General features: G+C 41.4%; 1 protein-coding gene across 1 annotated transcript in view; it reads left to right on the plus strand.

The window, feature by feature from the left end:
• The window catches only part of KCNIP4 (potassium voltage-gated channel interacting protein 4), a 1,134,091-nt gene that overhangs the window by 1,082,680 nt on the left and 25,577 nt on the right, over positions 1–25,834 (plus strand). Inside the window, 1 exon segment of the mRNA XM_049108732.1 lies at positions 19,362–19,431. Within this exon segment, the coding sequence (XP_048964689.1) occupies positions 19,362–19,431 (70 nt within the window).

Consider the following 25,834-nt stretch of genomic DNA (forward strand, 5'->3'; position numbering starts at 1 on the left):
GAAATTATCATTATTATTAATTATTGTCAAAATCTGAGAAAGATGCAGAACTCGTATGTACAAAGTAATAACCTTAAATTATTTACATTATAATCCATGGCAATGCGATTTTATTCTGTGTGTTTGCTTCTTCTTTTTCAGTTTCAGAGATGGGAACATGAGACTTTAATCTTCAGCTATGTTGAAACTCTTGTTCAGATGAAGTAAATTCATCCACACATAGAACATAGCAGCTGATCGGTGGAAAACCTCCACCAGAGCAAGACCGTATCTGTTTTTTCTCTTCTGTTTATTCAGCTTAAGGAGAGAGCCTCATACACAGTAGTAGATGCGAAATAATTATGTATTGAATAAATACTATACCAGAGTTAGATATTCAGCTCTGGTAGGACAGAAAGAAAATAGAGAAATTTTAATTGTGTAGAATGTGCTTTGCCCTTTTGCTGAGCACTTTGCGTAAAGGATCACTTCATACTCTCCAGAGCCCTATAACACAAGTATATTATCCTTATCACATGAATGGTAAAGACCTCGATGCTTAACATGTCTAGCAGGCTTTGTTTTTGTTTTTGTTTTTGTTTTTGTTTTTGTTGTTTTAGCAGGCTTTGAATTAACTGACTTGGTGTGCGACTATCGCTCCCTGCACAACTGCCATCTCTTTAGTCCTTGAACTCATGCTAGGATTTCCACATGCCCTCGACCTCTCTCCCCAGGCTCCTGCTAAACTTCTCATCCTTCAAATAGCTGTTTTAAAGTCACTTAAGTGTGATGTCCTCAGGAAGGTCCTCCCTCGAACCCTTCCTGGATGAGATTGGTCTCCCATACTTCCTTTGGAACACTTACCACTACTCCAGCTAAATGGTCATCTCTGGAGTTTCTTTTCTTTCTTTCTTTCTTTTTTCTTTTTTTTTTTTTGAATTTCTTATTTCATGTGTGTCTTCTCTGATAGATTCCAAACCCCCCAGAGGGCTTCATCTGCCCTGTTGATTGTCTTACCTTCAACACTTATTACACTCTGTGACATATTTTCAAAAAATATGTGATGAATAAATGAATGATAGGAAAACCCAGGCTTGCAGAAGTTAAATAACCTGTTTAAAATCGCAAAACCAGTGATACGAGTGGATTTAAAGCCAGAGGCTATCAAATTAGTGAAGCTACAATTTAGAACAAGATAAGGGAAGATTGATTTTGGACTAAATAAACAGAAACTATTTAATAAGAATAAATATAATATTCCCCCATTAAGTTTAAAAATAAGAGAAACTGAACAGATTCGAAATGGACACTCCCACCATTATAGAAATCATCCCCATCACGATTAAGGCCAGGTATTATACTAAACATTGTATATGGGTTATCTTTATTTAAACCTCATAATAACTCCAAGATAAATATTATCATTATTTCTGTTTTAAAGATTTAAAACTTTCCCCAAGCAAATCCAAGCAGTCTGAAATCAGAACCCACATGTACTTAAGAGCAAATTTACTTGAATTTCATACTTGGGATTTTTGTTGTTGTGCTGTTTATTTATTTCCTTAGATCTACAACCCAGAGATTTTTGATGACTAAAATTAAGGTGGCTCAACTGCCAAAAAAGAGATTGTAATTTTAGGCTGATTTATTCCAACTATAATATCCAGAATGGAGGAGTTAATGTTTCTATATACCTAACTTGGGCGGAGGGGGGGGGGTAGGGCGCCTGGGTGGCTCAGTTGGTTAAGATTCTTGGTTGATTTCAGCTTAGGTCTTGATCTCAGGGTCATGAGTTTGAGCCCCACTTGTACAGAAAAGAGCCTACTTGAAAACAAAATGAAATTCTATATATCTAATTTGGGAACAGGAGCTCATACTCACTTTTCATACACAGAAAATAGCTTTCTGGAAAGAAATCTACTCAGATTTGCACCAAGTTTAGGGAAAAGACTCCGCGTAGAACTAGCACTGTGATTTCCAGCTATCATGGAAGACACTGCTGCCCCCTTGTGCCTCAATGTTGTAATAAAGCACTCAGAAGGGTTGAGGCAGGCAGCGCATCATCTGAGCTCCGGAAACCCTTTGAAGTGCTCTGGGCACCTGCCCAGGCCCCAGGTCTCCTTCTGAGCACTCTGCCCCCACAGTGGGGAACCTAGAGGCATTGCGAGTCAAGGCAGGACTGTCCTCCCGGGCAGTGACCCTTGCTAACTGTCCCCTTTAGAGAAGAGCCTCTGAAAAATCACTGGAGGCAAAGAAGGGTAAGACTTCTCAAGTATTTGCAGCAAACAGAATTTAATTAAGCAGAACAAACTTTCCTCTGACTTGTAGCCAAGCCCCAGAGACTCAGGGCTGCTCCTGGAAACAGCAGCTTGCTGAGCAGCAAGTACCTGAGAGAAGGACAAGGAATTCCTTTCTCAGAATTAGGAACAAGAAAGTAGAGGGGAAGGAATATGTAATAAGATGTGTTTAGGGCAAGGTTTGACCGTGTGCTGTGCCTTCCTCATGAAAGCAAATGAAATGGCTGCCCTGCGTCTCCTCACCTGTGACATTTGAATTAATTTATGAAAAGCAGTTAGAGTTTTTATGCTGCTTTGCCCTGATGAGTTTTAATGTGACATTTATTTGTGTGAATATTTGAAGAATGCATGTCTTCCCTATAGACGCTAAGCTCCAAATAGATGGGGGTCTAGGACGATCTGTTGAATAAACGATTAATGATTTTTCTTTTTTGAGTGTGAATTAAGAGGTCTGAAAAGTGTTGGGTAAAAGTTCCCAATGAGTTTATTTTCTTTTCTATCGTTACACTTGCCTTCCATGGAGGCAGCTTAGTCAGATACAACAGCTTTATAGCCAAACGCAGGTTCAAATCTCAGTCCTATGGCTAAATATCGGCCTGAACTTAGGGAAGTTTCTTAAGCCTCTCTGAGCTCATTTATTACATCCCATGTAAGAAAATACCTGCTTCCTTTACTTATTATAAAGACTTAATGAGAACATGCATCTTCTACACAAGCTGGCTCCGTGCTCGGCAGACCATGGGTGATCATTAAATGCTACTTCCGTTCATCCTGCATCCTCTGCATTCCATCAAAGATGAATACGTCTTAGAACAGATTTTTCTAAAATTTAGAGTAGATGAGTCTAATCAATTGCGTCTACGCACATATACACATTTATATGCAATCTCTACATTATACTTCTTTGTCCAGTAGAACTTCTACTGAATTTGTCCACAAATAATAAAATGAGCTCCTTTCCATTTCCCCACTCCTTTGAGAGAGAGAATAAAATGACAGCAGGGTCTTTGCTTATGGTAGGGTGCTTTTGACTCTAAATAACTGAAAACCAATAAATAAAAATGGCTTACACGATGAGGAAAAAGTATGATGTCACATAAGAAGTCAAAAGAAGGGCAGCCCTAGTGGCTCAGTGGTTTAGCACTGCCTTTGGCCCAGGGCCTGATCCTGGAGACCGGGATCAAGTCCCACATCAGGCTCCACGCCTGCTTCTCCCTCTGCCTGTGTCTCTGCCTCTCTCTCTCTCTCTCTCTCTCTCTCTCTCTGTATCTCTCCTGAATAAATAAATAAAATCTTAAAAAAAAAAAAGTCAAGAGAAGATAAGCACAATGAAGTCATCAAAGAGCCAGAATCTAGCCAATGCAGTTGGTCAAGAAAAGGAGACTGAGAATAAGATCATTGCAAAGCTCCAGAAAAAATACATCTTCTTACAACCATTTATATAGAGATAGAGCTAAATATATCTGTGTATGTACATGCATATCATCTTAGCGTTTTATTCTTTCCAACTGAAACACAGCACGATTCTTTTAGGTAGAATTTTTTTATTCAGTTGTGTTCTTCCAATATCATTAGGCTGATGTCATGCCAATTTGAAAGTGGTTTAATCAATTCATAAAATCTGCATAATGACCTTGATGATGTAAAACAGAAATAAATAAGGACAACACACCCCTCAGCATACGGAATAACTATTCACAGCAATCATAAAAAAAATATTGAGTTTTGCAGTCACTGCTGGCCCTGTGCACTGCCAAACACAGCCCTGACAGGGTGAATTCCTTTCAAATCTAGTTAAACTAGGGTTCGAAGCACTGAATTTTACTATAGAAAAGACTTTTATATAGAAACTACTATGAAAACCTAGATCAACTCGTATTGAGAAGAAGCAGATGTAGGCGGCAGATCTCTAACGATGGCCCTCTCATGATTGCTGTCTCCTGGTTATTCAGCTAAACACTGATTGAGGTATAGCCTTAAAGAGATTATACAGGTGTAATTAAAGTCCTATATCAGTTGAACTTCGATCATCCTTCAGGGTCTGATTAGTCAGATAAAGGCAATCAGAACTCACGAGAAGAAAACTGAGCAAAGCACCCAGCTAACAGTCCACCAGGTAATGGGGACCTCAGTCCTACAACCAAAAGAAACAGAATCCTGCCAACAATCTGAATGAGCTAGGAGGAACACTACAAGGCCCACAGAAGAACTGGCCAGCTAACATGTTGAGTGTGAGACCCTGAGTAGAGAACACAGATGAGCCATGACAGACGCTTACCCCACAGAATTGAGATAATAAACTTGTGTTGTCTTAAGTCACTAAGTTTCGGTAATTTTTTGTGCAACAGTAGAAAGCTAATACACAGGCCTTCTCTTCAGTCACTGTTGTCCTTTTTCTCCCCCCGGTGGTTTAGATACCTGCAGAACTTAGCTGTGCTGTAACAGACAAAATGAGTTTTGACCAAATGAACCCTCTTGTTGCATTAAAAGTTCTCTCATTGAACTTTCTCTTTGGGGAAATCCTTTTCTGGAGACTCTTTAAATCAGACAACTACATGCATTCCACTAAAGGTTTAGGACTTGGGTCTGATCCCAGAAAGGCTTTACCTGCAAATTTGGGTAACTTCGTTTCAGCAGAATCAGCATAGGTGACTTGGGAATGTTAAGAGACAACATTTGTAGAGTTTCCAGAATAGTGAATCGGTGAGTTATCATTTCCTAATTGTAAGATTCTATTATTTTCTACATTTTATAGACTTAGAATCAGAGTCTGGACATTTCCACAATTATTTCTTTGTTAGTTGAGCTGGAACTTGAGCTCTTTTTTTTTTTTTTTTTTTTTTGGCTGTAAATTTCGTATAATTTCCCTCTTCTTTATAGTTGGAGAAGACTGTTTGAGGTGCAGAAGAACTTTGCCTTGTGCTTGGGATTTCTCCTTTACCCTGGGTGACTAAAAAAACCTCACTGGACTCAGAATGTGCCTGCATCCTCACACACAAACAACTGAACTGAATCTTGATTATAACCCAGCTCTTGTGTCTTTTCCAATATTATTGAAGGAAGTCTTTCTCCACTTTTTTTTTCCAATATGAAATTTATATTTAGCCCAAAGAGTGCATTCAGAGAGTGCAGAAGTTTCTTAATGCGAATTTTGGAAGCAGCAAAATATGCCATCATGTGGTATATCCAGTTTTTAAAGTTTTTCTTTTTTATACATTGTCTATTTTAATTTTCCATTGCTTTTTACTTGTGATGTCAGTATTTCTTAGAGGTCATTTGACAGGTGAAGAAACTTAGATTAAGAGAACATAAATGACATTAGAACAGAAATTTAACCCAGCAATTGAACTACTGGGTATTTACCCCAAAGATACATATGTAGTGATCCAAAGGGACACCTGTACCCCAATGTTTATAGTGGCAGTGCCACAGTAGCCAAATTATGGAAAGAGCCCATAAATCCATCAACAGATGAATGGATAAAGAAGATGTGGTGTCTATATACAATGGAATACTAGTCAGCCATCAGAAAAGTGAAATCTTGCTATTTGCAATGATGCAGATGGAACTAGAGGGTATTATGCTAAACAAAATAAGTAAATCTGAGAAAGCCACTTATCATAGATCTCACTCATATGTAGAATATAAGAAACAAAACAGGATCACAGGGGAAGGGAGGGAAAAAGTAAAACCAGATGAAATCAGAAAGGGAGACAAACCACAGGAGACTCTTAACTATAGAGAACAAGCTGAGGGTTGTTGGAGGGGAGGTGGGTGGGGATATGGAGTAACTGGGCGATGGGCATGAAGGAGGGCACGTGATGTGATGAGCACTGGGTGTTATATGCAACTGATGAATCACTGAACTCTGCATCTGAAACTAATAATACACTATATGTTAATTAATTGAATTTAAATTAAAAAAAACAGATTTAAAACTGATTCTAGTTTTTAGTGATCAGCCTTTATGCTCTGAAAACTGAAGGGCTAATCCTCTTATTTTAAAAGAGCTTTTTACAGTCTAATTATTGAATATAGTAAAGATTTTAAAATTCTCGTTGAAGTAAGAAATATTTCTCCTGACCCTGATGGTTTCCTCTTAATGTCTATGAACATATTTATGACAAACAGTGATGAGGTTAGGGGGTGGAACTAAGATTTTGACCTCGAAAATTCTTCATGACTATTTAATAGTCTGTAGTTGTTGTTAGGGACAGAGATGTGTATAAGAAAAAGTAAGGACTTTGAGTAATACAACACAAGACATCTAGGGCTCTTGGGTGGCTCAGTCGGTTGAGTGTCAGATTCTTGGTTTCTACTCAGGTCATGATCTCAGTCCTGAGATTGAGCCCTGCTTCCAGCTCTATGCTCAGTGGGGAGTCTGCTGAAGATTCTCTGTCTCTCTCCCCTTCTCTGTTTCTGCCCCTCCCCCTAAATAAACAAATAAATAAATATTTTTTAAAAAATACAACACAAGTCATCAAAAGTATTCCTTGGTATAATTAGATAGGGAAGAATAGGCAAATTGGGGGGGGGGATGTCTGGGAGTGTATGGGGTTTCAAAAATTTGCATTCAAGGCTTTCGAGGAAACTGCCAGAGAAAATTTATCTTCTAATTTCTTAAAAGCTAAAAGCTGGTTGAGAGGCACCTGTCTGGCTCAGTTGGTAGAGCATGCAACTCTTGATCTCAGGGTTGTGAGTTTAAGCCCCATGTTGGGCATAGAGCCTACTTTAAAAAAAAAAAAAAAAAAGCTAAGAGCTGGTTGAGCGTTTATCCATTTCAGATAAACATTTTTAATACTCTCTGTTCTAAACACTGATAAGGATCAGTCAGTCCCTGCCTACAGAGTATTTATCAAGTCTAAGAGGAACAGAGAAGGTTGCATACAGAATCTGGGGATATTAGCAGTACGAGTCGTGGCATAGCACCATTTAAAGTTTCAAAATTCAAAATTAAAAAAATAAATAAATAAAGTTTCAAAATTCTCTTATAATTATGAAATGCCAAGGCGTGTTTAAATTGTCATGCTACTAAGAGAGTGGCTTTTCAAAGCAACCTCATTCCAAAGGAGGGAAGTGAGGAGTGGAATTTAAAAGAACCCCAATTTTTTGGTCTTTTCCCAATTGGATTAGGTATTAAGCATGATGGAATATGTAAAGACAGTCACGCTTTCCACCTGCAGTCTCTGAAAACGAAATGCTCCATCCTTCATTTTTATTGTATCAGTGAGTTCCCTCTATCTGTCTTGTGGAGACAGGTAAGGAGGCGGGATGTTTTGTTTTAACAATTCAGTCAACAAATTAATGGAAAATCTGAAAGAAAATTTCAAAGGATAAAAAGTTGTCTTGACTATGAAACTATAACTCAGCTTGATATGCTCACATCTTAAAAATTAAGAAAATAAATAGCCAATGTTTCCCAAATGTCATGGTATATCCATAGACATATCCAGACCAAAACAACAGCAACACTTGTTAAATCATCCTCTGTAAGGAGATTTCTTATCTGATTTTGGGGGCACGGCAGGCACCAGAATCTTAACTGTAATAATTGGACAGAGTCCATGTGGGGTACTTAGCGGTAATTTGAAAGTAGTTTTAAATCATGACTTTGTAAAATAACAATTAACTGTTGAATCCATACTCAAAAACTTCATAGTTGATGATTAAATTCACTTAAGAATAAACAAATATATGCATGTACCACACATACAGTTAAGTTCCCAGATGAATCTCAAATATCTCCTCACCACGTAACCAGTACTACGACTTAGCCATTATGGAAAAGGGAAGAAAGTCTTTTCTGTCCTGTCCTGGTGTATCGGTCAGAATATTATTTAGTAACAGAACCTCAATGGCTGCAAATGTTAAAAGGTGTGTTTCTCATTCACACTCGAGAGTGTCTTGCTTACTGATGTCCCTCGAGGAGCCCTGTTAATGGAGCAGCCACCGTTTTGCACATGATGCCATGCCAGAAAGAAAAGAGATCTCTGGCCTGTCTGGCAGGGGCAATGAATTGCTGCCCCTCAAAAGTGGTATGAATAAGTGTCTGATGATGACGATGCTGAAGTACCACGACCTGACCAGGATTCCCCTGCGGGAGGTTCCCCACGCTAGCAGGCAATTCTCCAACACCATCTAGGTATCCTACTAGTCAACTCAACTCTGACAGTGTACGTACCCAGATACATCAGATCCCAAGGGTGGGGCCTCAGTCCCACAAGACTGCTGTCCTCTTCAGATGCCAGTCGTAAGCCCACGTTGTTATCTGTGCTTCTGAAGGACTGGCTGTAAATCAGAGGTTCCCATGATCCCTTCCCTTCTGTGGGTCTGGTTTGCTAGAGCAGCTCACAGCACTCAGGAAACCCTTTTACTTACTAGATTATCGGTTTATCATAAAAGGGTATAATTCAGGAACAGCCAGACGGCAAGGTATGGGAAGAGGGCACAGGGTTTCCATGGCACCTCCAAGCTCACCACTCTCCCCAAATCACCATATGTTTATCACCCCAGTTCTCTGTATTTTGTCCTTTGGGGTTTTTATGGAGGCTTCATTACAGAGGCATGATTGGATAAATCATTGGCCGTTGGTGATTGTACCCAACTTTCAGCCCTTCTACCTTCCCCAGATGTCAGAGGTGTGGGACTGAAAGCTTTCACCCTTTCACCCTCTAATCATATGGTTGGCTCCCCTAGCAACCAGCCCCATTGTCAGCTGGGGTCCAAAAGTCACCTCATTAACATAACAAGAGACACTTTTATCTCACCCAACCTAGGAAAACCCAATGATTTTAGCAGCTGTATGTCAGAAGTAGGGACAAAGACCAAATATTTCTTACTCTAAATCTCATGTCATGGTGTCACTTCTGCTTTCTATTCATTGGACAGAACTTGCCATATGGTCCCATCCAACCCTTAGGGACCCTTCAAATGCAATCTTTGCATGTGTTCAGAAGCAGGAAGAACTTGTTGATCAATAGCCCTGAAGTCTACCTTTCACACATGAAATCCTATTCCCTTTGCCTTGTCCACTTGAGCTGTCCCTTTTTTGGTGGATCTCATGAGTTGTTGCCCCCTCATTCTTCTGACTGTCCAGGATGCTTGCTCTGCTTATGAACTTGCACACAGTCACGGTAAGTATGGTCACTAACGATTGTACTGCTTAAGGAGGTAACGTCTTCTAAGAAGTGCCAACTTACCTGGACCTCTTCTTGCCAGAGGAATGAATGGATGGTCACCTTATTTGGGTCATGATATGAGTCTTCCTCTTTCTCTTCTCTGATCTGAGTACACAGTGTCCAGCCTTTGTGTTCTTTTTGGTCGTTCTGTGCACGATCTGCTTGTGCTACTTCTCAAAGAGGTGTCAGTCTACTTCCTTTGTGAGGGACAACAACCGAAAGAACATTCATGGGACAACACATGGATGGCATGATATTTCTGTTGGTAGAAACTCAGGATTTTCAGCATAAGCACCTCACAACCACTGCCATGTATACTCTCCTTAGCAACTGGGGTAGGCATAAGAGTTGATGAAATACATGGATGCTTTAAAAATGTGTTACCGTAAACATCATAAAAGCATCACCACAGAACTATTTATTTCACAAGGCCTTTTAGTTTTAGTGTTTTTTTTTCCCATGACATTTTTGTACCATACCTCTTCCTTTTGGATTCCTGAAGAAGTATCTCTAAATGTTCAATAATAGTCCTGAACCTGAGGAGATGATATACACCTGAGCAGGATGATTTATGGGAAGAGATTTCAACCAGTGGAGTGGAAAATATCACTGAGAAAACACATCTGATTTACATATCACCATTTCTAGAGCATTCCACCAGAGTTCTGACAGCTTTCAAGGAAATACTGAGAGGCTTTCTTGTGAGATAAACGTATAAGGACTCAGGATGCACCCGGGAAAATAATTTCATTACCAATTTCCTGTAAGTGCATGGATCTCTTTCTGAAATGCTTTCCCACCACTTCTCAAGGACTTCTGTATTTCTTTTTCTTTAGAGAAAAAGAGAGAAGGTGAGCATGCAAGCGGGGGAGGGAGGGGCTGAGGGAGAGGGAGAGAATCTCAAGTAGACTCCCTGCTGAGCTCAGAGCCTGTCACTGAGCTCGATTCCATGACCCTGAGATCATGAGCCGAGACAAAACCAAGAGTCAGACTCTTAACCAAATGAAGCACCCGGGTGCCCCTGGACTGCGGTACTTCTAATGTACTCATATAAGCGTTACTAGGGAAAGCTTTCCTTTAAATTAATGAATAAAAGTTTGCTGGGTTTCTACTAACCTTTATTTCCAACATGGTAGCCGTTATTCTTCTCATCTGCCATTTACAGTTACAGTATTCCCCTGCCTTTGAGGGTAAGCTCTGATGCTATTAGAGAGTTGATTCAATTTCGAGGGCTAGAGGAGGAAGCATAACTCATATCTGCTTTATGGGCTCGTTGTATTATATCAGAGCTGCACTACACTAGGTTCAACTGCTTTGATGGATGCCGTTTAACCCTGGTATTGCTGTAATGATGCCACAGCGATTCTGTGTGATGAAGTTCTGCTCACCAAACCTGAGATTATTACTACTGTACTAACAACTCCTATTTAATGAGCAAATACGGTATGCAAAGAGGGCGGTTAAGATAATCACGTAACATACAGTAGCTTATTGATTCTCATAGCAGCCCTCTGATGTCAACAGTGATCCCCACGTTACAAGGGAGAACAATGAGACTCAGACTAAACCATTTGTCTGAAGCTATATGGCTTTGAAGCGGCAGAGCAAGGGTTCAATTCAGTTCTACTTAAGTCCAGAGCCCAGAAGCACGAGCATTTCATTAGATTATTCTAAATACTGCCGTGCAGAACATGCCAGCTATTGTTTAGACATGAGGGGGTTTCGGAAGTCTGCACATCATTGTAGACCTCAGGAAACACAGTCACAAGGTAAGGCTCCACAGCCCACTGGGGGGCTGGGCACCTCCTGTAACCCCCGCCTCAATCTCACCTTTAAAAGGAAGCCATTGAACTGGGTTTTCTCTAAAGGTGCTTAAACATTCGAATTTCCTGATTCTGATCTAGAGACGACTCTCTGCCTCTTTCTAACGGTCAGTTTCTCTCTCTGGCTGTTTGCTCATCTGAAGAATGGAGGTAATGCTAGCCTCTATCCATTCCCAGGAGATGGGCCATGTAAGGCGTTTAACACAGTACTTGGGACATAGAAAGTGCTCGTATGTATTTGCTTATCATCACGGTCTTTCTCATGATCACCATCATCATCACTGTATTAATTCTCATGAAGATGACTATTTCGTTAGTATTGATATTAGCAGTAGCAAAATATTCATTATACATTCACAGTGGATTTTGGCACTCGCATGCCTCAGGACACTGTGTAAGAGAACTGAAAAGGATCATCAGGAATGCATCTGTAAGACCCCAAAAGGCAAGTGTCTTCACCACCTGACAAATGTATGGCAGTTATGTGCTAAGAAAATCTCATTCTACATTTATTGCATCCTGATAATATCATGGTGAAGGGTTTAAGAAGCAATAAAGGAAACTTGCTGGTCCTACCAGATTAATGTGGCAGCTGGCAGGGTGCTAGGAACCTCCAGCTCCTTGACATTTGACAAAGTAGTTCATTTAGCCCGTCCTAAAACCTGGAGCTTTTTCCAAAGCACTTTGGCATCAAGCCATTCATAATTAGAGTAGATCCTACATGGTGAGGAGGAAGACGTGCACGGGTCCTTGCTGGACTAAAGGCAAAACATTCTCAAACACAGAACAAAACACAACACAGAAGCTAACAACATTTTCCACAAAGCTCACTAAGGACAATTTCACTATATATGGTGTATTTGTGTGTGTCATTTGTAATCAGTGTCCTCGGTTTTGATCCAGTGGCTTCCTTTCAAATGAGGCTCTAATCAAAACAACCATGATGGGTGGCCGTGGGAGGAAACAAACACTGTGGGTCTGCCCAAAGGAAGTGTTTGCACGGATGGCTCATCAGAAGACCACTTTTTCACTCTTAATAGGAAAAAGAAAAAAAAAAAAAAAAAGATAGTAATCCAGAAAACAAGACAACACCACAATTAAAAGTCAGGGAAGTAGGAGTTTGAGTCCACTGAATTTATTTATTTATTTATTTACTTACTTACTTACTTATTTACTTATTTATTTATTTTATTTTATTTTATTTTATTTTTTAAAGATTTTATTTATTTGTTCATGAGAGACACACAGAGGCAGAGACACAGGCAGAGGGAGAAGCAAGCTCCTTGCAGGGAACCTGATGTGGGACTCGATCCCGGGGCCCGGAGGGTCACACCCTGAGCCAAAGGCAGATGCTGAGCCACCGAGCCACCCAGGTGTCCCTATTTATTTATTTTAGTGTACAATATTTGGGTTTTTAATTTTTTTCTAAGTATTATTTAATTTCTGTGAATTATCCCTTGTATTCCTAAAAACACTTATTAATGTGTTTTTTTAATGTTATTTAAACTCAATTTGCCTAACATATAGTCCACTGAACTTTAAAATTTAAATTCCATAAGAGCAAAACTGGAATTTTTGTTTATTTTATTTTTTAAATTTTTTTTTAAAAATTTAAAAAATAAATAAAAGATTTTATTTATTTATTCATGAGAAGCATAGAGAGAGAGTCAGAGACACAGGCAGAGAGAGAAGCAGGCTCCACGCAGGGAGCCCGACGTGGGACTCGATCCCCGGACTCCAGGATCAGGCCCTGGGCTGAAGGCGGACGCTCAATCACTGAGCCAGCCAGGGATCCCAAAACTGGAATTTTTAAAACTCATACCTGGAACAGTCCCTGTGGCACAGAAGGTACTCAATAAGTACTTGTTGAAAGACCAAGCGAATGGATGGCCCTGTGAAAAAGTAGGATTCCAACAAGGTACTTCGTTTTAATTTCTCAACCTTCACTTTCCTAATCTCTAAATAATCACCACCGTTCAGGGGTTACTGAAAAATGTTAACAGAAACACTGTATGTGAGGCGGCCTTGGATATGTGCTCGGTAAACAGCTGCGACGGTGGCAAGGGGTCCAGCAGGTGGCTGTCAAAGCATCCTCGTCTGCACCAAAAACACTCGCATCACTGTATCCCTTGGAGGGATCTGTGCAAATGCCAGGACTTCCGCTGGCAATTTTCGGAATGATGATTGGATTCACGGGGGAGGCAAATTATTGCTGTTTGTACGTGGGATTTGGTGCGTGTCGAAGCCCCGTGTGATCCTGGCCGGCAGCCCACCGAGACGTGACGCTTTCTTAAAATCCGGTGGCAGAGGCACAGGCCGGTGCAGCCCTTTTGGAAAGCAACGCAGCTGTGTGTGTGAGGAAGCTTGCAACTGCTTCAACCGTTTGGCCTGTGATTCTCCTTCTGGATTAGTCAGAAAGAAGGAAGCATAGGTGCGATCAGATGTGTGTGCTAGACTGCGGAATACTGCATTCTCCCCACGTAGTCCTCCAGTGCTGAAATCCTCTCAATATCCAACAATATGATAAATTTAGTGGGCACATAATTGGACAACCATGAAAAATAATGACACGAAAAATGTTCAGGATGTTTTGTTAAGTGAAAAAAATTATAAGATGCCTCAGAATAGTAAGATGCGAAAGTGTTGTATTACCTCAATTTTATTTATATCCTAACTTTAAAATTCATAAAATGTAATCCAATTGTATATTAATTAATATGCCTAGATAAATTACTGAGATAGCTTTACAGTAGTATAACTATGAGCAGTTTTTATTTCCTTATACTTTTCTCTTTTTTTAAGATTTTATTTATTTATTTGAGAGAGAGCGCGCGGGCACCAGCCTGGCGGTGGTGAGTAGGGGCAGAGGCAGAGGGGGAAGCAGACTCCCCGCTGAGCAGAAAGCCTGACGTGGGGCTGGATCCCAGGACCCTGGGATGATGACCTGAAGGCAGACACTTAGCTGGCTGTGCCCCCCGGGTGCCCCTTCCTTATCCTTTTCTGTAGACAGCATATTTTCACAGAATAATCACTGTTTAATCATCAGACAAAAGGTCATTAGAAAATATAATATGGAAGCCATGGGGCTTACGGAGGGTTGCAATGACTTCTCCAAGCAGATGAATGAGCCTTTCCTCACTTTCCCTAAACCTAAGACTTCTACTACTTCTTGGATCCTTCCCCTTAGAGTGAAGACAGCCTAATGAACAAATCCATACTGAGATGCAGAGAACTTGCTAAATGTGTTTATTTTAAAATATCATCCTTTTAAAATGACACCAGGAAAATTGATACTTAAGTGATTCGATGATGGTCATGGTAAAGCATCAGTGAAGAATGATTTCAGAGCCCAGACACTTGGAGACTTTCAGATCAGCCTGAGCCAGACAATGCTAACCATTTACCAAATCCATGATCTTGTCTTCTTCTTGAGCACACAAGGTTCCTCTCGCTTTTTGGGGTGGACGCATTAAATTATTTCTTCTTTTTTTTTAAGATATTATTTATTTATTCATGATAGAGAGAGAGACACAGACAGAGGGAGAAGCAGGCTCCATGCCAGGAGCCCGACTCGGGACTCGATCCCTGGCCTCCAGGATCACACCCTGGGCCAAAGGCAGGTGCTGAACCGCTGAGCCACCCAGGGATTCCCCCATTAAATGATTTCTAACCAGAGTGGCTGCACCAGTTCACATTCCCACCAACAGTCCAAAGATAGAGATGCAATGAAACACCGGGACACCCGCACCCTGTTTCTAGCAGCAATGGCCACAATAGCTAAACTGTGGAGGGAGCCTCGGTGTCCATCGAAAGATGATGGACAGAGAAGCTGTGGTCTCTGTATACAATGGAATATTCCTCAGCCATTAGAAATGACAAATACCCACCATTTGCTTCAACGTGGATGGAACTGGAGGGTATGATGCTGAGTGAAATAAGTCAATCAGAGAAGGACAAACATTATATGGTCTCATTCATTTGGGGAATATAAAAAATAGTGAAAGGGGATAAAGGGGAAAGGAGAGAAAACGAGTGGGAAATATCAGAAAGGGAGACAGAACATGGAAGACTCCTAACCCTGGGAAACGAACTAGGGGTGGTGGAAGGGGAGGTGGGCGGGGGGTGGGGGTGACTGGGTGACGGGCACTGAGGGGGGCACTTGATGGGATGAGCACTGGGTGTTATTCTATATGTTGGCAAATTGAACACCAATAAAAAATAAATTTACAAAAATAAATAAATAAAAATTTAAAAACATGATTTCTAACCAACAAAACAAGAGTGGAAATGACATGTAGCACTTTGCACATCAGGATCTGGCCCGTAAACACCTCCCACGGACACTCTTCAGTGGTCCTTTTCTCCTTCCCATGAGACCATCACAGAGACTTCAGAAACCACACTATGATGGCCAAACTATCACTAGCCTCTGTCCCGTACGGACTCTGGGAAGAACCATCAAGTTTGATGGTTAGATGAGCAAGAAATACATATTACGTTCCTTTAAACTTATTATATAAAAAAAAAAATAAAAAAATAAAAAATAAACTTATTATATACTCGAGGACCTGTTTGCTACTGGCGCTGCAGCAAGTTAACGTAACTAACATAGCTACAGGGTTGATGGTGTACACTTAGCTGTATACACAGCCTGATACATTTATTCTTGATGGAAGGGTGGAGATACTACCTCTGTGCAGAAGCCATTCCACAAAAGGGGTGGGAAAAGTTAGATACCAGATCATTTGAACCATTTCATTCATCACTAGAGTCCTGTAGAGTTTGGTTAATTTTTTTCTCACCTGAAGGTAGTAGGATGCATTGCTTTTCCATAAGAACCCTTTAGAATAAACAAAAGATCGCCACTCTCTGGATTTATTTTTATCTCTTTCTTCTATTTGGATGTAGGCTCCATGAGGGCAAGACCTATGATGTGTTTATTGCTGCTGCCCCACTTTCTTGAAAAGTTCTAGAATAATAGCCATACAATATGCATTGGTCAAAGATGCGAATTAATGTAATGAATGCAAGATGGATAAGGACCAATTCACCTGGTAGGTCTGACCACCCTAAAACTGGGCCAGGAGCTTTCAGATGGCAGAGAGGGTTTGGCCTGACACAGACGTGTGACTGAACTTCTATAAAACAAACACATCCGAGACAATCAATTTATAAGTTTCATTTCACGTTATAAGATGTATCTATCAAGCACATCCGGAGATCAAAGACAGCCGACAAGTCTCCTGCAGGCAGATGTCCCTTTGCTCCCCATCTTCACCTCTTACAAGAGTCATTTTACCTCCCAGGTAGGCTTCCAGCTTGACCTTTCACACTGAATGGCAGAGTCATCTGCTCGCTCTCTCCTTGCTATCCCAAGCAGATGTCTCAGAGTTTAATAGCCAATAAGTCACAATTTCCACGTGTCAGGGGACCCAATCACAACGTGCTTATTTGCTTCTAAAATTGGTTCTGTTGCTGCCAACTAAGAGTCATTTAGTTGAAACTTTTTTTTTTTATTTTTTTTATTTTTTATAGTTGAAACTTTTGAGTGACTAGCTAGTCATGCCATCTTTGTTTTCCTTTTGAGGTCAGAGCTGGTGACTATTCAGTTACAGCTTAGGATTCTCTAGAGAAACTGAACCAAGAGATGTGTCTATATACAAAAAGAGATTTATTTTAAATGATTGGCTTACATGACTGTGGAGGGTTAAGCCAGTTTGCAGAGACAGACAAGCTAAAGACTCATGAAAAAGTTGTCATTTGAGTCCAAAGACCACTGCCATAGAACCAAGAAAAACCAAAGTTGCAGATCAGGTCAGAAGGCAGTATGCTGAGGGATTCCCTTTTGCTCAGGCAAGATTAGCCTTTCTTCTACTTAGATCTTCAACCGATTAGATGAGGCCTGCCCAAATTATGGCAGACAATCAACTTGACTCAAATTTTATTGGTTCAAATGTGACTTTCATCGAAAATTCCCTCATAGAAACATCCAGAACAATGGTTGACCAAATACTTGGGCATCGTGGCCCAGACAAGTTGACATATAAAATTAACTATAATAGTTTGCTTGCTTGCTTGCTTGCTTTTCTTCTCATTTGTTTTTGATTGCCTTTCCTTTGCTCCAATCCTCGTAGGTCCTTGGGGTCCTTATTTTTACAAGGGTCATCTAATCCCAACCCTTGTGGTGATCTGGAAAGTCTCAAGTGCACATTCCAGCTGCCCCACTGGCTAGAACGTGACCGCAGAACCTCCTGTTCTGCCTCAGTGAATGTAGACACCTCAGTCACAGGTCAATTATAATGATCAAGTGGGAGAAATATACACTGACAAGCTCTGTAAACACAAGTGCACACTGAAGCCATTATTTCAAATTGTGTTCATATATCAAAGGTCCTACCTTTCAAACCAATGAGTGAGAAAATAGAAAACTTCTCATGTAAGGCACATTACAGTTGCGAGTAACTGCCTCATTGGAATAAAGAAAGATCAAGGTAATAAATCCAGTTTATTCATGAGGGGGCAATGATTTTAAGGGTTAAGAGAAGGTTTAACACCCCGTCAGATGATTTTTTAAGCTCCCAGGAGCAGTGTCGAATTTAAAGTGCACAAATATTCTGTGTCTAAAGGCAAGGAAGTTTGCGCACCCCTGACGCTCCCCGGTGAATCCTGGGCAGAGCCAGGCAGTGTGGAGCATCGTGACAACTAAAGCCGGGAGCTCAGGTACGACGGGACTGTTAGTTCGTGAGGAGCCACCCAAACACTGGACAGAGCTTGTCGCCTCCCCACATTCGACATACAATCCGCGTCGCACATGTGACTTGCTGTCAGATTACTGCCCAGTAGTCAGTCTCCCCTGCTGCAGCAGTCCCTACCCCTCAGACTCTAACCCAGAGTGGAGGAAGTTCAGCTCTCATCTTTGCCCAAGATTCTCTTACTTAGTCCCCTTTTTCACCACCAAGACAGACGTCTTCTAACATTTTAGATTTCAGTTCCTTTTGTAGACAATGTCCAATCCACTCTGGGACTCTGGGAGAAGCTACAGAAGATCATGGGGTTTGCTTTGCCTCTGTTCCATGCCAGAGGGATTTTTCAATACAATTTTGGTCTGATGCCCTATAGGAAACCTATCCACACCGTGGTTGGCCACCCAATCCCTGTTCATCGGACTCCACATCCAAGCCCAGAACAGGTTGAGGAGTTGCATCAGACCTATATGGAGGAGCTAAGGAAATTATTTGAGGCACTCAGAAGGAAGTACAGTATTCCCGAGCATGAAACTCTCATTTTTAAATAACCATACTCTTAGAAGACATATAAGAGGATGAGAGAACACCCCATTGCAGGATACATGTTTTAAATAAGGTGGACCCATTCTCCGGTCCCACCAGGTCCGGAGACATTAGTGGGGTTCCCAAAGTCAAGACGCATCAGTCTTAAAAAAAAAAAAAAAACTCCACCCACGGAACAAAAATGGGAATTCTTTACATCCAGGCCTCTTTTCTTTTCAGACTCTCCTCTCCAGAAGTTAAAAAAATCTTGAGGTCCTATCGCACTCAAGGTCATGTGTTACAAACCATGCCATTATGTGCTCCTGAACAACCTGTTAACAGGAATCGGTAACTGTTCCTGCTTGGGCCACTCCCAACGGGATCACACCACTTTCTCACTGAACTGAAGATACTGTGGGTCCAGCAAATTGCCAGAGGAACCTAGCCCCAAGATGCGGCCATACAAGCATCTTGCAATACCGTTGCTGTAAGAGGAACAATGGCATTTCCTCTCACTCCGTTGATAATAAACATAGGTGTTCTGAAAAGCAGCACGGTGTGTTTTCCAGTGTGTCAGGCCAGCTGTGATATTTATACTATGCAAAGATTTTTACATCTGTAATTTTTGTTCCCATTCCGCAAGAACCGGCACGGAGTTTATTGTGTGATTTCATTCTCTTTGAAAAAAAAAAAAATGGATGGATGGTTAACTTTTGTTGGTGCAGCTTTGTGCAGCAGACAGTTCTGTCTCAAAGTGTGCAAAAAATCAGTCTATGAACACTTTGCTCATATTGCTCCTCTCCCCACTTTCTTTAGGAGTGTCCCAGCGGTGTGGTTAATGAAGAAACCTTCAAAGAGATTTACTCGCAGTTCTTTCCGCAGGGAGGTAAGTGCAAGTGCGGACTTGTGGCCGTGCTCTCCGTTAGAATTATGCTTGCAATCTTGACTTTGGGTTTAATCTTTTATGGCATTTTTTTTTCTTTTATGGCATTTTTAATCGCTATGTAAAAAGAATTAATACACAGCATGCGAGTGCATATGATTTCCAACATACCGTAAAAGTGAGCTACTTACAAATCGTCAAATAGCCAGGATTTCTCCTTCAGGTGAATATAAGAGGCTGTATTACTCTGTGTCTCCTACTGCGGCTCTCAAACAGCACAGCCCCTTTGGACGATGATGGCTCCATCCCGGATATGCCACAAATCTCGTTAGCATGCACTGTGGGTATCATTTGATTCTCCCCATTCTCAAATTAGGAGAAATATAATTATCGTCAATTTTCAGATGCAAAATCTGGGCTTTAGAGAAGTGAAATGGTTTGCTCTGGGTCAGGCATCCGCTAAGTGGCAGATATGGCTTGGAACCTAGATTTTTCTGGAGCCTCACCCGGTGTTCTTTCCCTCTTTCTAGGACCCCTTGCTATCTATCACCCCCCTCCCACACCTGAGAAAGTTCATTCCACTCTAAACATTAATCTGATTGCAAAGGAAACAACAAAAGCCTAGTGATAACACATACCTGTTAGAGATGAGCGGGGAGATGTATTCGAACCTTGTAGGTTCTCTTTCAGCCGCTCAACGGGAAGCCCAGCCCAGTCTACCGTGTGCCCAGCTATGTGTCAGGTGCCGAACGTATAAGAGGAATAAGATGCGGTACCTGCCCAAAAGAATGTTCTAGTTTAGTGTCACAGATGGGCGATGTCGAAATAAAACGCTAAGTGTGGAGATGGGAGTCTAAATCCTAGCGTCACGAGAGCACGGTGCAAGCACAACGGGGCCAGCGCGAGGACGGGGCGGACATAGAGAGGACGCTACCCAGGTGAACTCACCTGAGCTGAAGCAGCGGCCATCCACGAGCCATCGGATATGTGCCCGGCCCTGGCACGCATGACCCCTCGCCTCCCAGTGTCCTAGCCCCGGACCGTCCTTTTGTAATAAATGTGGAACCCAAGATGCAGAGAAGCTCGCTGTTTCCTTGTCATCAGCTTTGATTGCTTCCCACTTAAGGGAGCCCCGTCATCTCACACCCAAGTAACCCCAGTGTTTCAAACAGGTCTCTGATTCCGGACCCCCCTCCCCCAGGCTTCCCCAGTGGGGTTTCTTCTCAGCAGGAGCCAGAGTCACCCTGTTGGGTGTGGGCCGTGGGCCAGCTCCAGGCACTGCCCTCCCAGAACCTCCCATCCGGTCAGAGTCTAAGCCACAGCTGAAGAGTGGCCTGTACGCTGTGATCCCCGGTGGCCTGTTCCCTCTCTGTCTCGTCCTCCCTCCCCCACTTGCTCACTGTGTTCCAGCCACATCCACCTCCTTGCCATTCCTCAGGCCCACCAATCGGGCTGTTGCTTCAGGGCCTTTGAACCTGTTATTCCCTCCGCCTGGGATTTTTCTCTCCCAAGTATCCATCTCAACAGCCCACCACCCTCCCTTGTTTTCTGATGCCACTTTCAGGCAAGGCTTTCCCTGGCCACCCCCCATTACACCACAACCCCTTACACTCTCTCCCTGCCAGCCTTCTCTTTGTCTTCAGCACACAAGAGCACCCAGTAATACACGCTTGGCCCGTTTTTGTTGTTATTCCTTGTCTCTTTCCCTCACTAGAACGTCTTCTCCCAGGGACCAAAGGCTTTTGTGTGTTGTTCCTTGCTGTTGGCACAGGTGGTGAAACAGTGACCAATGGATGCGTCGTCAGGCTCCATAGTACCATATTAAATGGGCGAAAGTGGGAGTGAATGAGTGACACGTACTTCGTGTGGTGGCTGGGGCGGTGCCATGGGATAAGATCTGCAAAAGGCATTCTGAAAGTACACAACATTTAAATATTAGTTCCAGGCAAAAATTAGGTCCTCTTATGTTTTTCAGTCCATTTGGTTTTAGATGCCTCAGTGGGTTAAAGACAATACCGTCCATGAATTGTCAAAATAGGCACTTTTCATTTGAGATGACCTTTAAAAATAATTCAATCAAAAAGAATTATTCTAAAAGAATTAAATTCTTTAAAAATAATTAAATTAGAAGTCTGAGAAAACGCAAGGTGACTCGTTATTACATGAATTTGGATATCTCATGGGTGGCAATCCCCCCTCTCCATCCCATCCCATTACGAACAGCCCATGGACAGCTATTGGCCATAGGGCCTGATGCCCAGATTGCAATGGGTCCACTATCTGTATTAATAGAGAATTTGGAATATCATTTGATTAACTCATACATTTCTAAATTCTTAAAAAACAATAAACATGGTATTTTTGAAGAAAAATCATGTTCACATTATATCTAAGTGTCTGTCAGCATAAACAGTAAAATCAAAGCACCTAGCACAAATGGAAGTCTTTAAGTTATTTTTTTATTATCTCAAGTGGAAGTTATTGCATGCCACAAACTGAATACAGCTCCACATTAAAAATTTATCTTATTTGAAAAATAACGTTTTGGCATTAGAGAACATCTACTTAAGCACAATCCTTCGCAAAGGATTCTTGTTGCAAAATCCAAAGGGATTTGAGGGGAAAAAAAAATAACTTCTGCTTTCTTAAAAATTCTTTGATTATACATGTTAATTGAATGGATAAATCTAAAAGCACCAGGCATTACTGAAGGAAATGACATGTTTTAAAGAATAATGACTCGCAATTAAAAAAAAATAATATCACACATGCAAATTGTATCTTGCTGTACTGCTAGGAAAGAGGAAATGTCCTAAGGAGGATCGTGCTTTCCGATGAGAGGCAAATTCATGTCATGGCCATCCTCGTGCTTCTACGGAGCCATTTATTTAGACCTGAAAGCAACAGGTTTCTCATTATGAGCACTAACAATGATGGATCCATAAATCACCACGTCTCAGCATTTCCTCTAGGAAAATACTTTGTCTTATCTACAGAACCTCCCGTAATTTATATGGTGTCAGGCTCTTGGTTCTCTCTACTGCCTAGCCAGGTGGCCTACCAAGCACTACTCGCTTGGCGTTCTGGATGTCAGCACCACTGCCGTGAGCAGAAGCCTCTTGTTCGTGGGGGAGGAAGCATGCTCCTAGAAAACAAGCTGGGAGGACATGAACGGCTGGTTGGTGCTCTTTCTGGTGTTGTTACGGCAATACCCGTTCACCCCCACGTGCAGTGGGAGCTTCAGTGCAGAAACTCTTCCTTCACTGAGCGTTCTAAAAGCTTGTGACAATTGCAGTTGCCCGGCCTCCTCGCCCTCATGCTGAAGGGATTTGGCGCTTACTTTGCCCACACCAGGCACCTGCTAGCTCTGGAAGGAACAGATGAATGAGCTCCAGTCAGAAGGCTCTACATCAACAAACATTTACTGAGCCGTCACCGCGTGCAAGGCACGTGAGGCACTTGGATGGGGTCAAGGGCAGAAAGATTTTTTTTTTAATAACACCGCCCACTGGATATCCTAGGACAATATTTCTAAGGATTTTCATCAAACAGAAACTATTATTCTTGTATATGAACCTGCCTTACCATAGCAACAGGGCCTTGAATTGTATATTCTAATCCATTAATTCGGTACCCTGTGCTTAAATTCAAGGAGGAGCAGGGATTTGCGGTAGGAAGACAAAATCAATCAGATTGATTTCAGTCCACAGACCTAGAACATGATAATCAAGTGTATTTGTTCCGATTCTCTGAAATTTATGTGTATTGATGGCTTTTGCAATCAAGGGGCTTGGCATTATCGATGTGGTCTGGAAAAAATTGGGTTAAAGTCACCGGACTAGGTTGAGTCCTGGGTTTGTTGATAGACTATGTCACCACCTAGGCGTGTGACCCAAATGGTGTATTTCTGTGGGCATCAGGTTGTTCCAGTGTAAATTGTGGAGCAATATGCTTATAACATCTATGCAACGTGGAACAAAGGAGTCCTCAGTTTTCTTTCAAGTCTACGCGTCTTTTCTAGGAGTTGGTGTTGGAATGTCTTGATTTCATTACCCACTCCCTCGTTAACCACTCGGTAATCTTTGCTCAGTCACCCAAGGTTCCTGCAACTGTTTTACACTTCAGTAGATGTCGATAAACAACTAAATGGTGTCCAGCAGCCCTTCCTATCCTAAGCATCCATAACTGTTGTCCCCCAACTATAAAACTTCCACATTTCATTTTCTACTTCACAAGTAAGATTGTAAGAAACTGAGGCAATCTCAGCCTATCAAGCTTGGGAACTGTTTTTGCTCTGTGTGAGGAAACGTGGTCAAAGAAGAGAGAGATGAGAGATCAATGTTATACCTATTGACCTCCAAACTGTACTGAAATCTAGAATCCAGGATGCCAGTTATTCACTGTCTTAGAAAATATTTATTATCTAAAGAGAAAAACAGATGAAACCTGACCGTAGATGACGTGGTGGGCAGTTTCCCCCCTTCTTCCTGTATCTCACTCTGTGCCTGGCCAGCTACTCCCTCTCACCCAGTCAAAGCTCGGAACATCACTCCCCTTCTTTCGAAATGTTCAGTCTCCAGATGCCTGTCAGGAAAAATCCAAACTGCAGCAGAAGCCACAATGCCCCTCATGACATAATTCTGCTGGTCTTTATAGAGCAGGACGTGGCATCAAATTAGAACCCCAGTCACCTAGACACACGATAGAGATTTCATTTAAAAAAAAAAAAAACGGGATTTTTTTTCGGGTGGAAATGTATTCTATCAGTAAAAAATATACTCACATTTCTTTAAGGCGGTTGTCTGTTGACCAATAATTATAACAGATCATATTTATTGAACATTTAATATGTGCTGTTAGGACTGTTCTAAGCACTTTGCATATTAGTATCTCATTTAATCTTTCTAGGATGACCCTACGAAATACATACTGGTGCTGATATTTTGTAAATGGTGAGACTCAGTCCCAGAGAGGTCAAACAACTTTCCCAAAGCCATGCAGTCAGTACTCGGTAGAGCCGAAATTCAAACCCAGGCAGTCCGACTTCACTACACGAGTAACAACTGCTGTCCTCACAGAGAATCTGGGCTGGAAAACTGGTTTAACTTCCAGGGGAATTGCCAAAGCACATTTATTGGAACAAAGAGTCCTCTATACCACATCAGGCAAACCTTGAGAGTGTTTGTCAAGCTTTAAAGCTAGAGCGACCCCATTTAAGAAGAAGGCTAATTATTGTATGTTCGTGTTAGCTTTTTTTTTCTGATTTAAAAAGAAAATTGCCACCATTGTTTGTTCTGAGCCATTATTCATGTTGTGTCCTGCTTGCTAAGGTAAAGGCATTTACCCTAAATAGGATACCAAGAGACCTGCTTAATGAAGCTCATTAGAAAACATGCAAAATCTGTTTTTTTTCTCCCTCGAAAGTAAGTTTAACATACCATCTGTCAACTCCTATCACCACAGGGCACTAAATAGTTCAAGAAGTCTGTGTAAAAGTACTGGTGAGAGCAAGACAACTTTGTGAATAAAAACAGGCTGCCAATTCTTAATGACTCTATAATGGAACTTCCTAACAATGGCCCTAAATTGATCATAACCAAATCCCCGGTGATAACCCATATTCAAAAGGATTTCTTTCTGCAACTCATCAATACCCTGTGGATGTTCACTCTAGGTACAAGAATGGGACATATTATTTAGGTTCAAATGTGGTCCCTGTTTAGTTCATAGAAAACAGTGTTAGTAATTCATACGTGTAAACATAAGTGGTTTCATATATTGTATTTAAAGGTAAAGCAAAGTGTCACCGTCGTTTTTGAGAAACTGAGTATTCAGTCTACCTTGTGAAATATCTGGCCTTCACTAGCATTTACCACCGGGGTGAAGCATTCAGGAAAAACCACCCACGAGAGGACCATGGGTGCCTGCGAGCTGGGAGAGAAGTTTCTATGACCCCCGACCTCCCTTATTCGGGAAGGGAGATCCTCTCCTCCTGCTACCATGACTTAGTTTCTTGACAGCCTTTACAAAAGCAATTTATAAAGTAAAAGGTGAATAGAAGCTTTGTTCGATCCCAGTAAAAATAAAGGTTAAAAGTCATAAAATAGAAATAGATGAGATTTTAAACAGAAGATAAAAGGCCGGAACCAATGAGCTAAAAGGTTACAATTTTTTCTTTCTAATATAAAAAAAGGTTAAGGTAAAAAGCTAAAACCATGAGATGAAACATTTGAAAGAATCAAGTAAATCTGATCACGGTCAAGCACGGAAGCGCTGAAAAATGAAAGCTGCACTAGGAAAAGAAAACAGTAAGATATATTTATATATATACATTAAAAAGCAGAAAGCTCAGAGATTAAGGGAGACAATGGAGGAAAGTGGAAGAGGGAAAACGGGGAAACCCACC

The sequence above is a fragment of the Canis lupus genome, chromosome 3, assembly GCF_003254725.2.
Source record: "Canis lupus dingo isolate Sandy chromosome 3, ASM325472v2, whole genome shotgun sequence".
Classification (NCBI taxonomy): domain Eukaryota; kingdom Metazoa; phylum Chordata; class Mammalia; order Carnivora; family Canidae; genus Canis; species Canis lupus.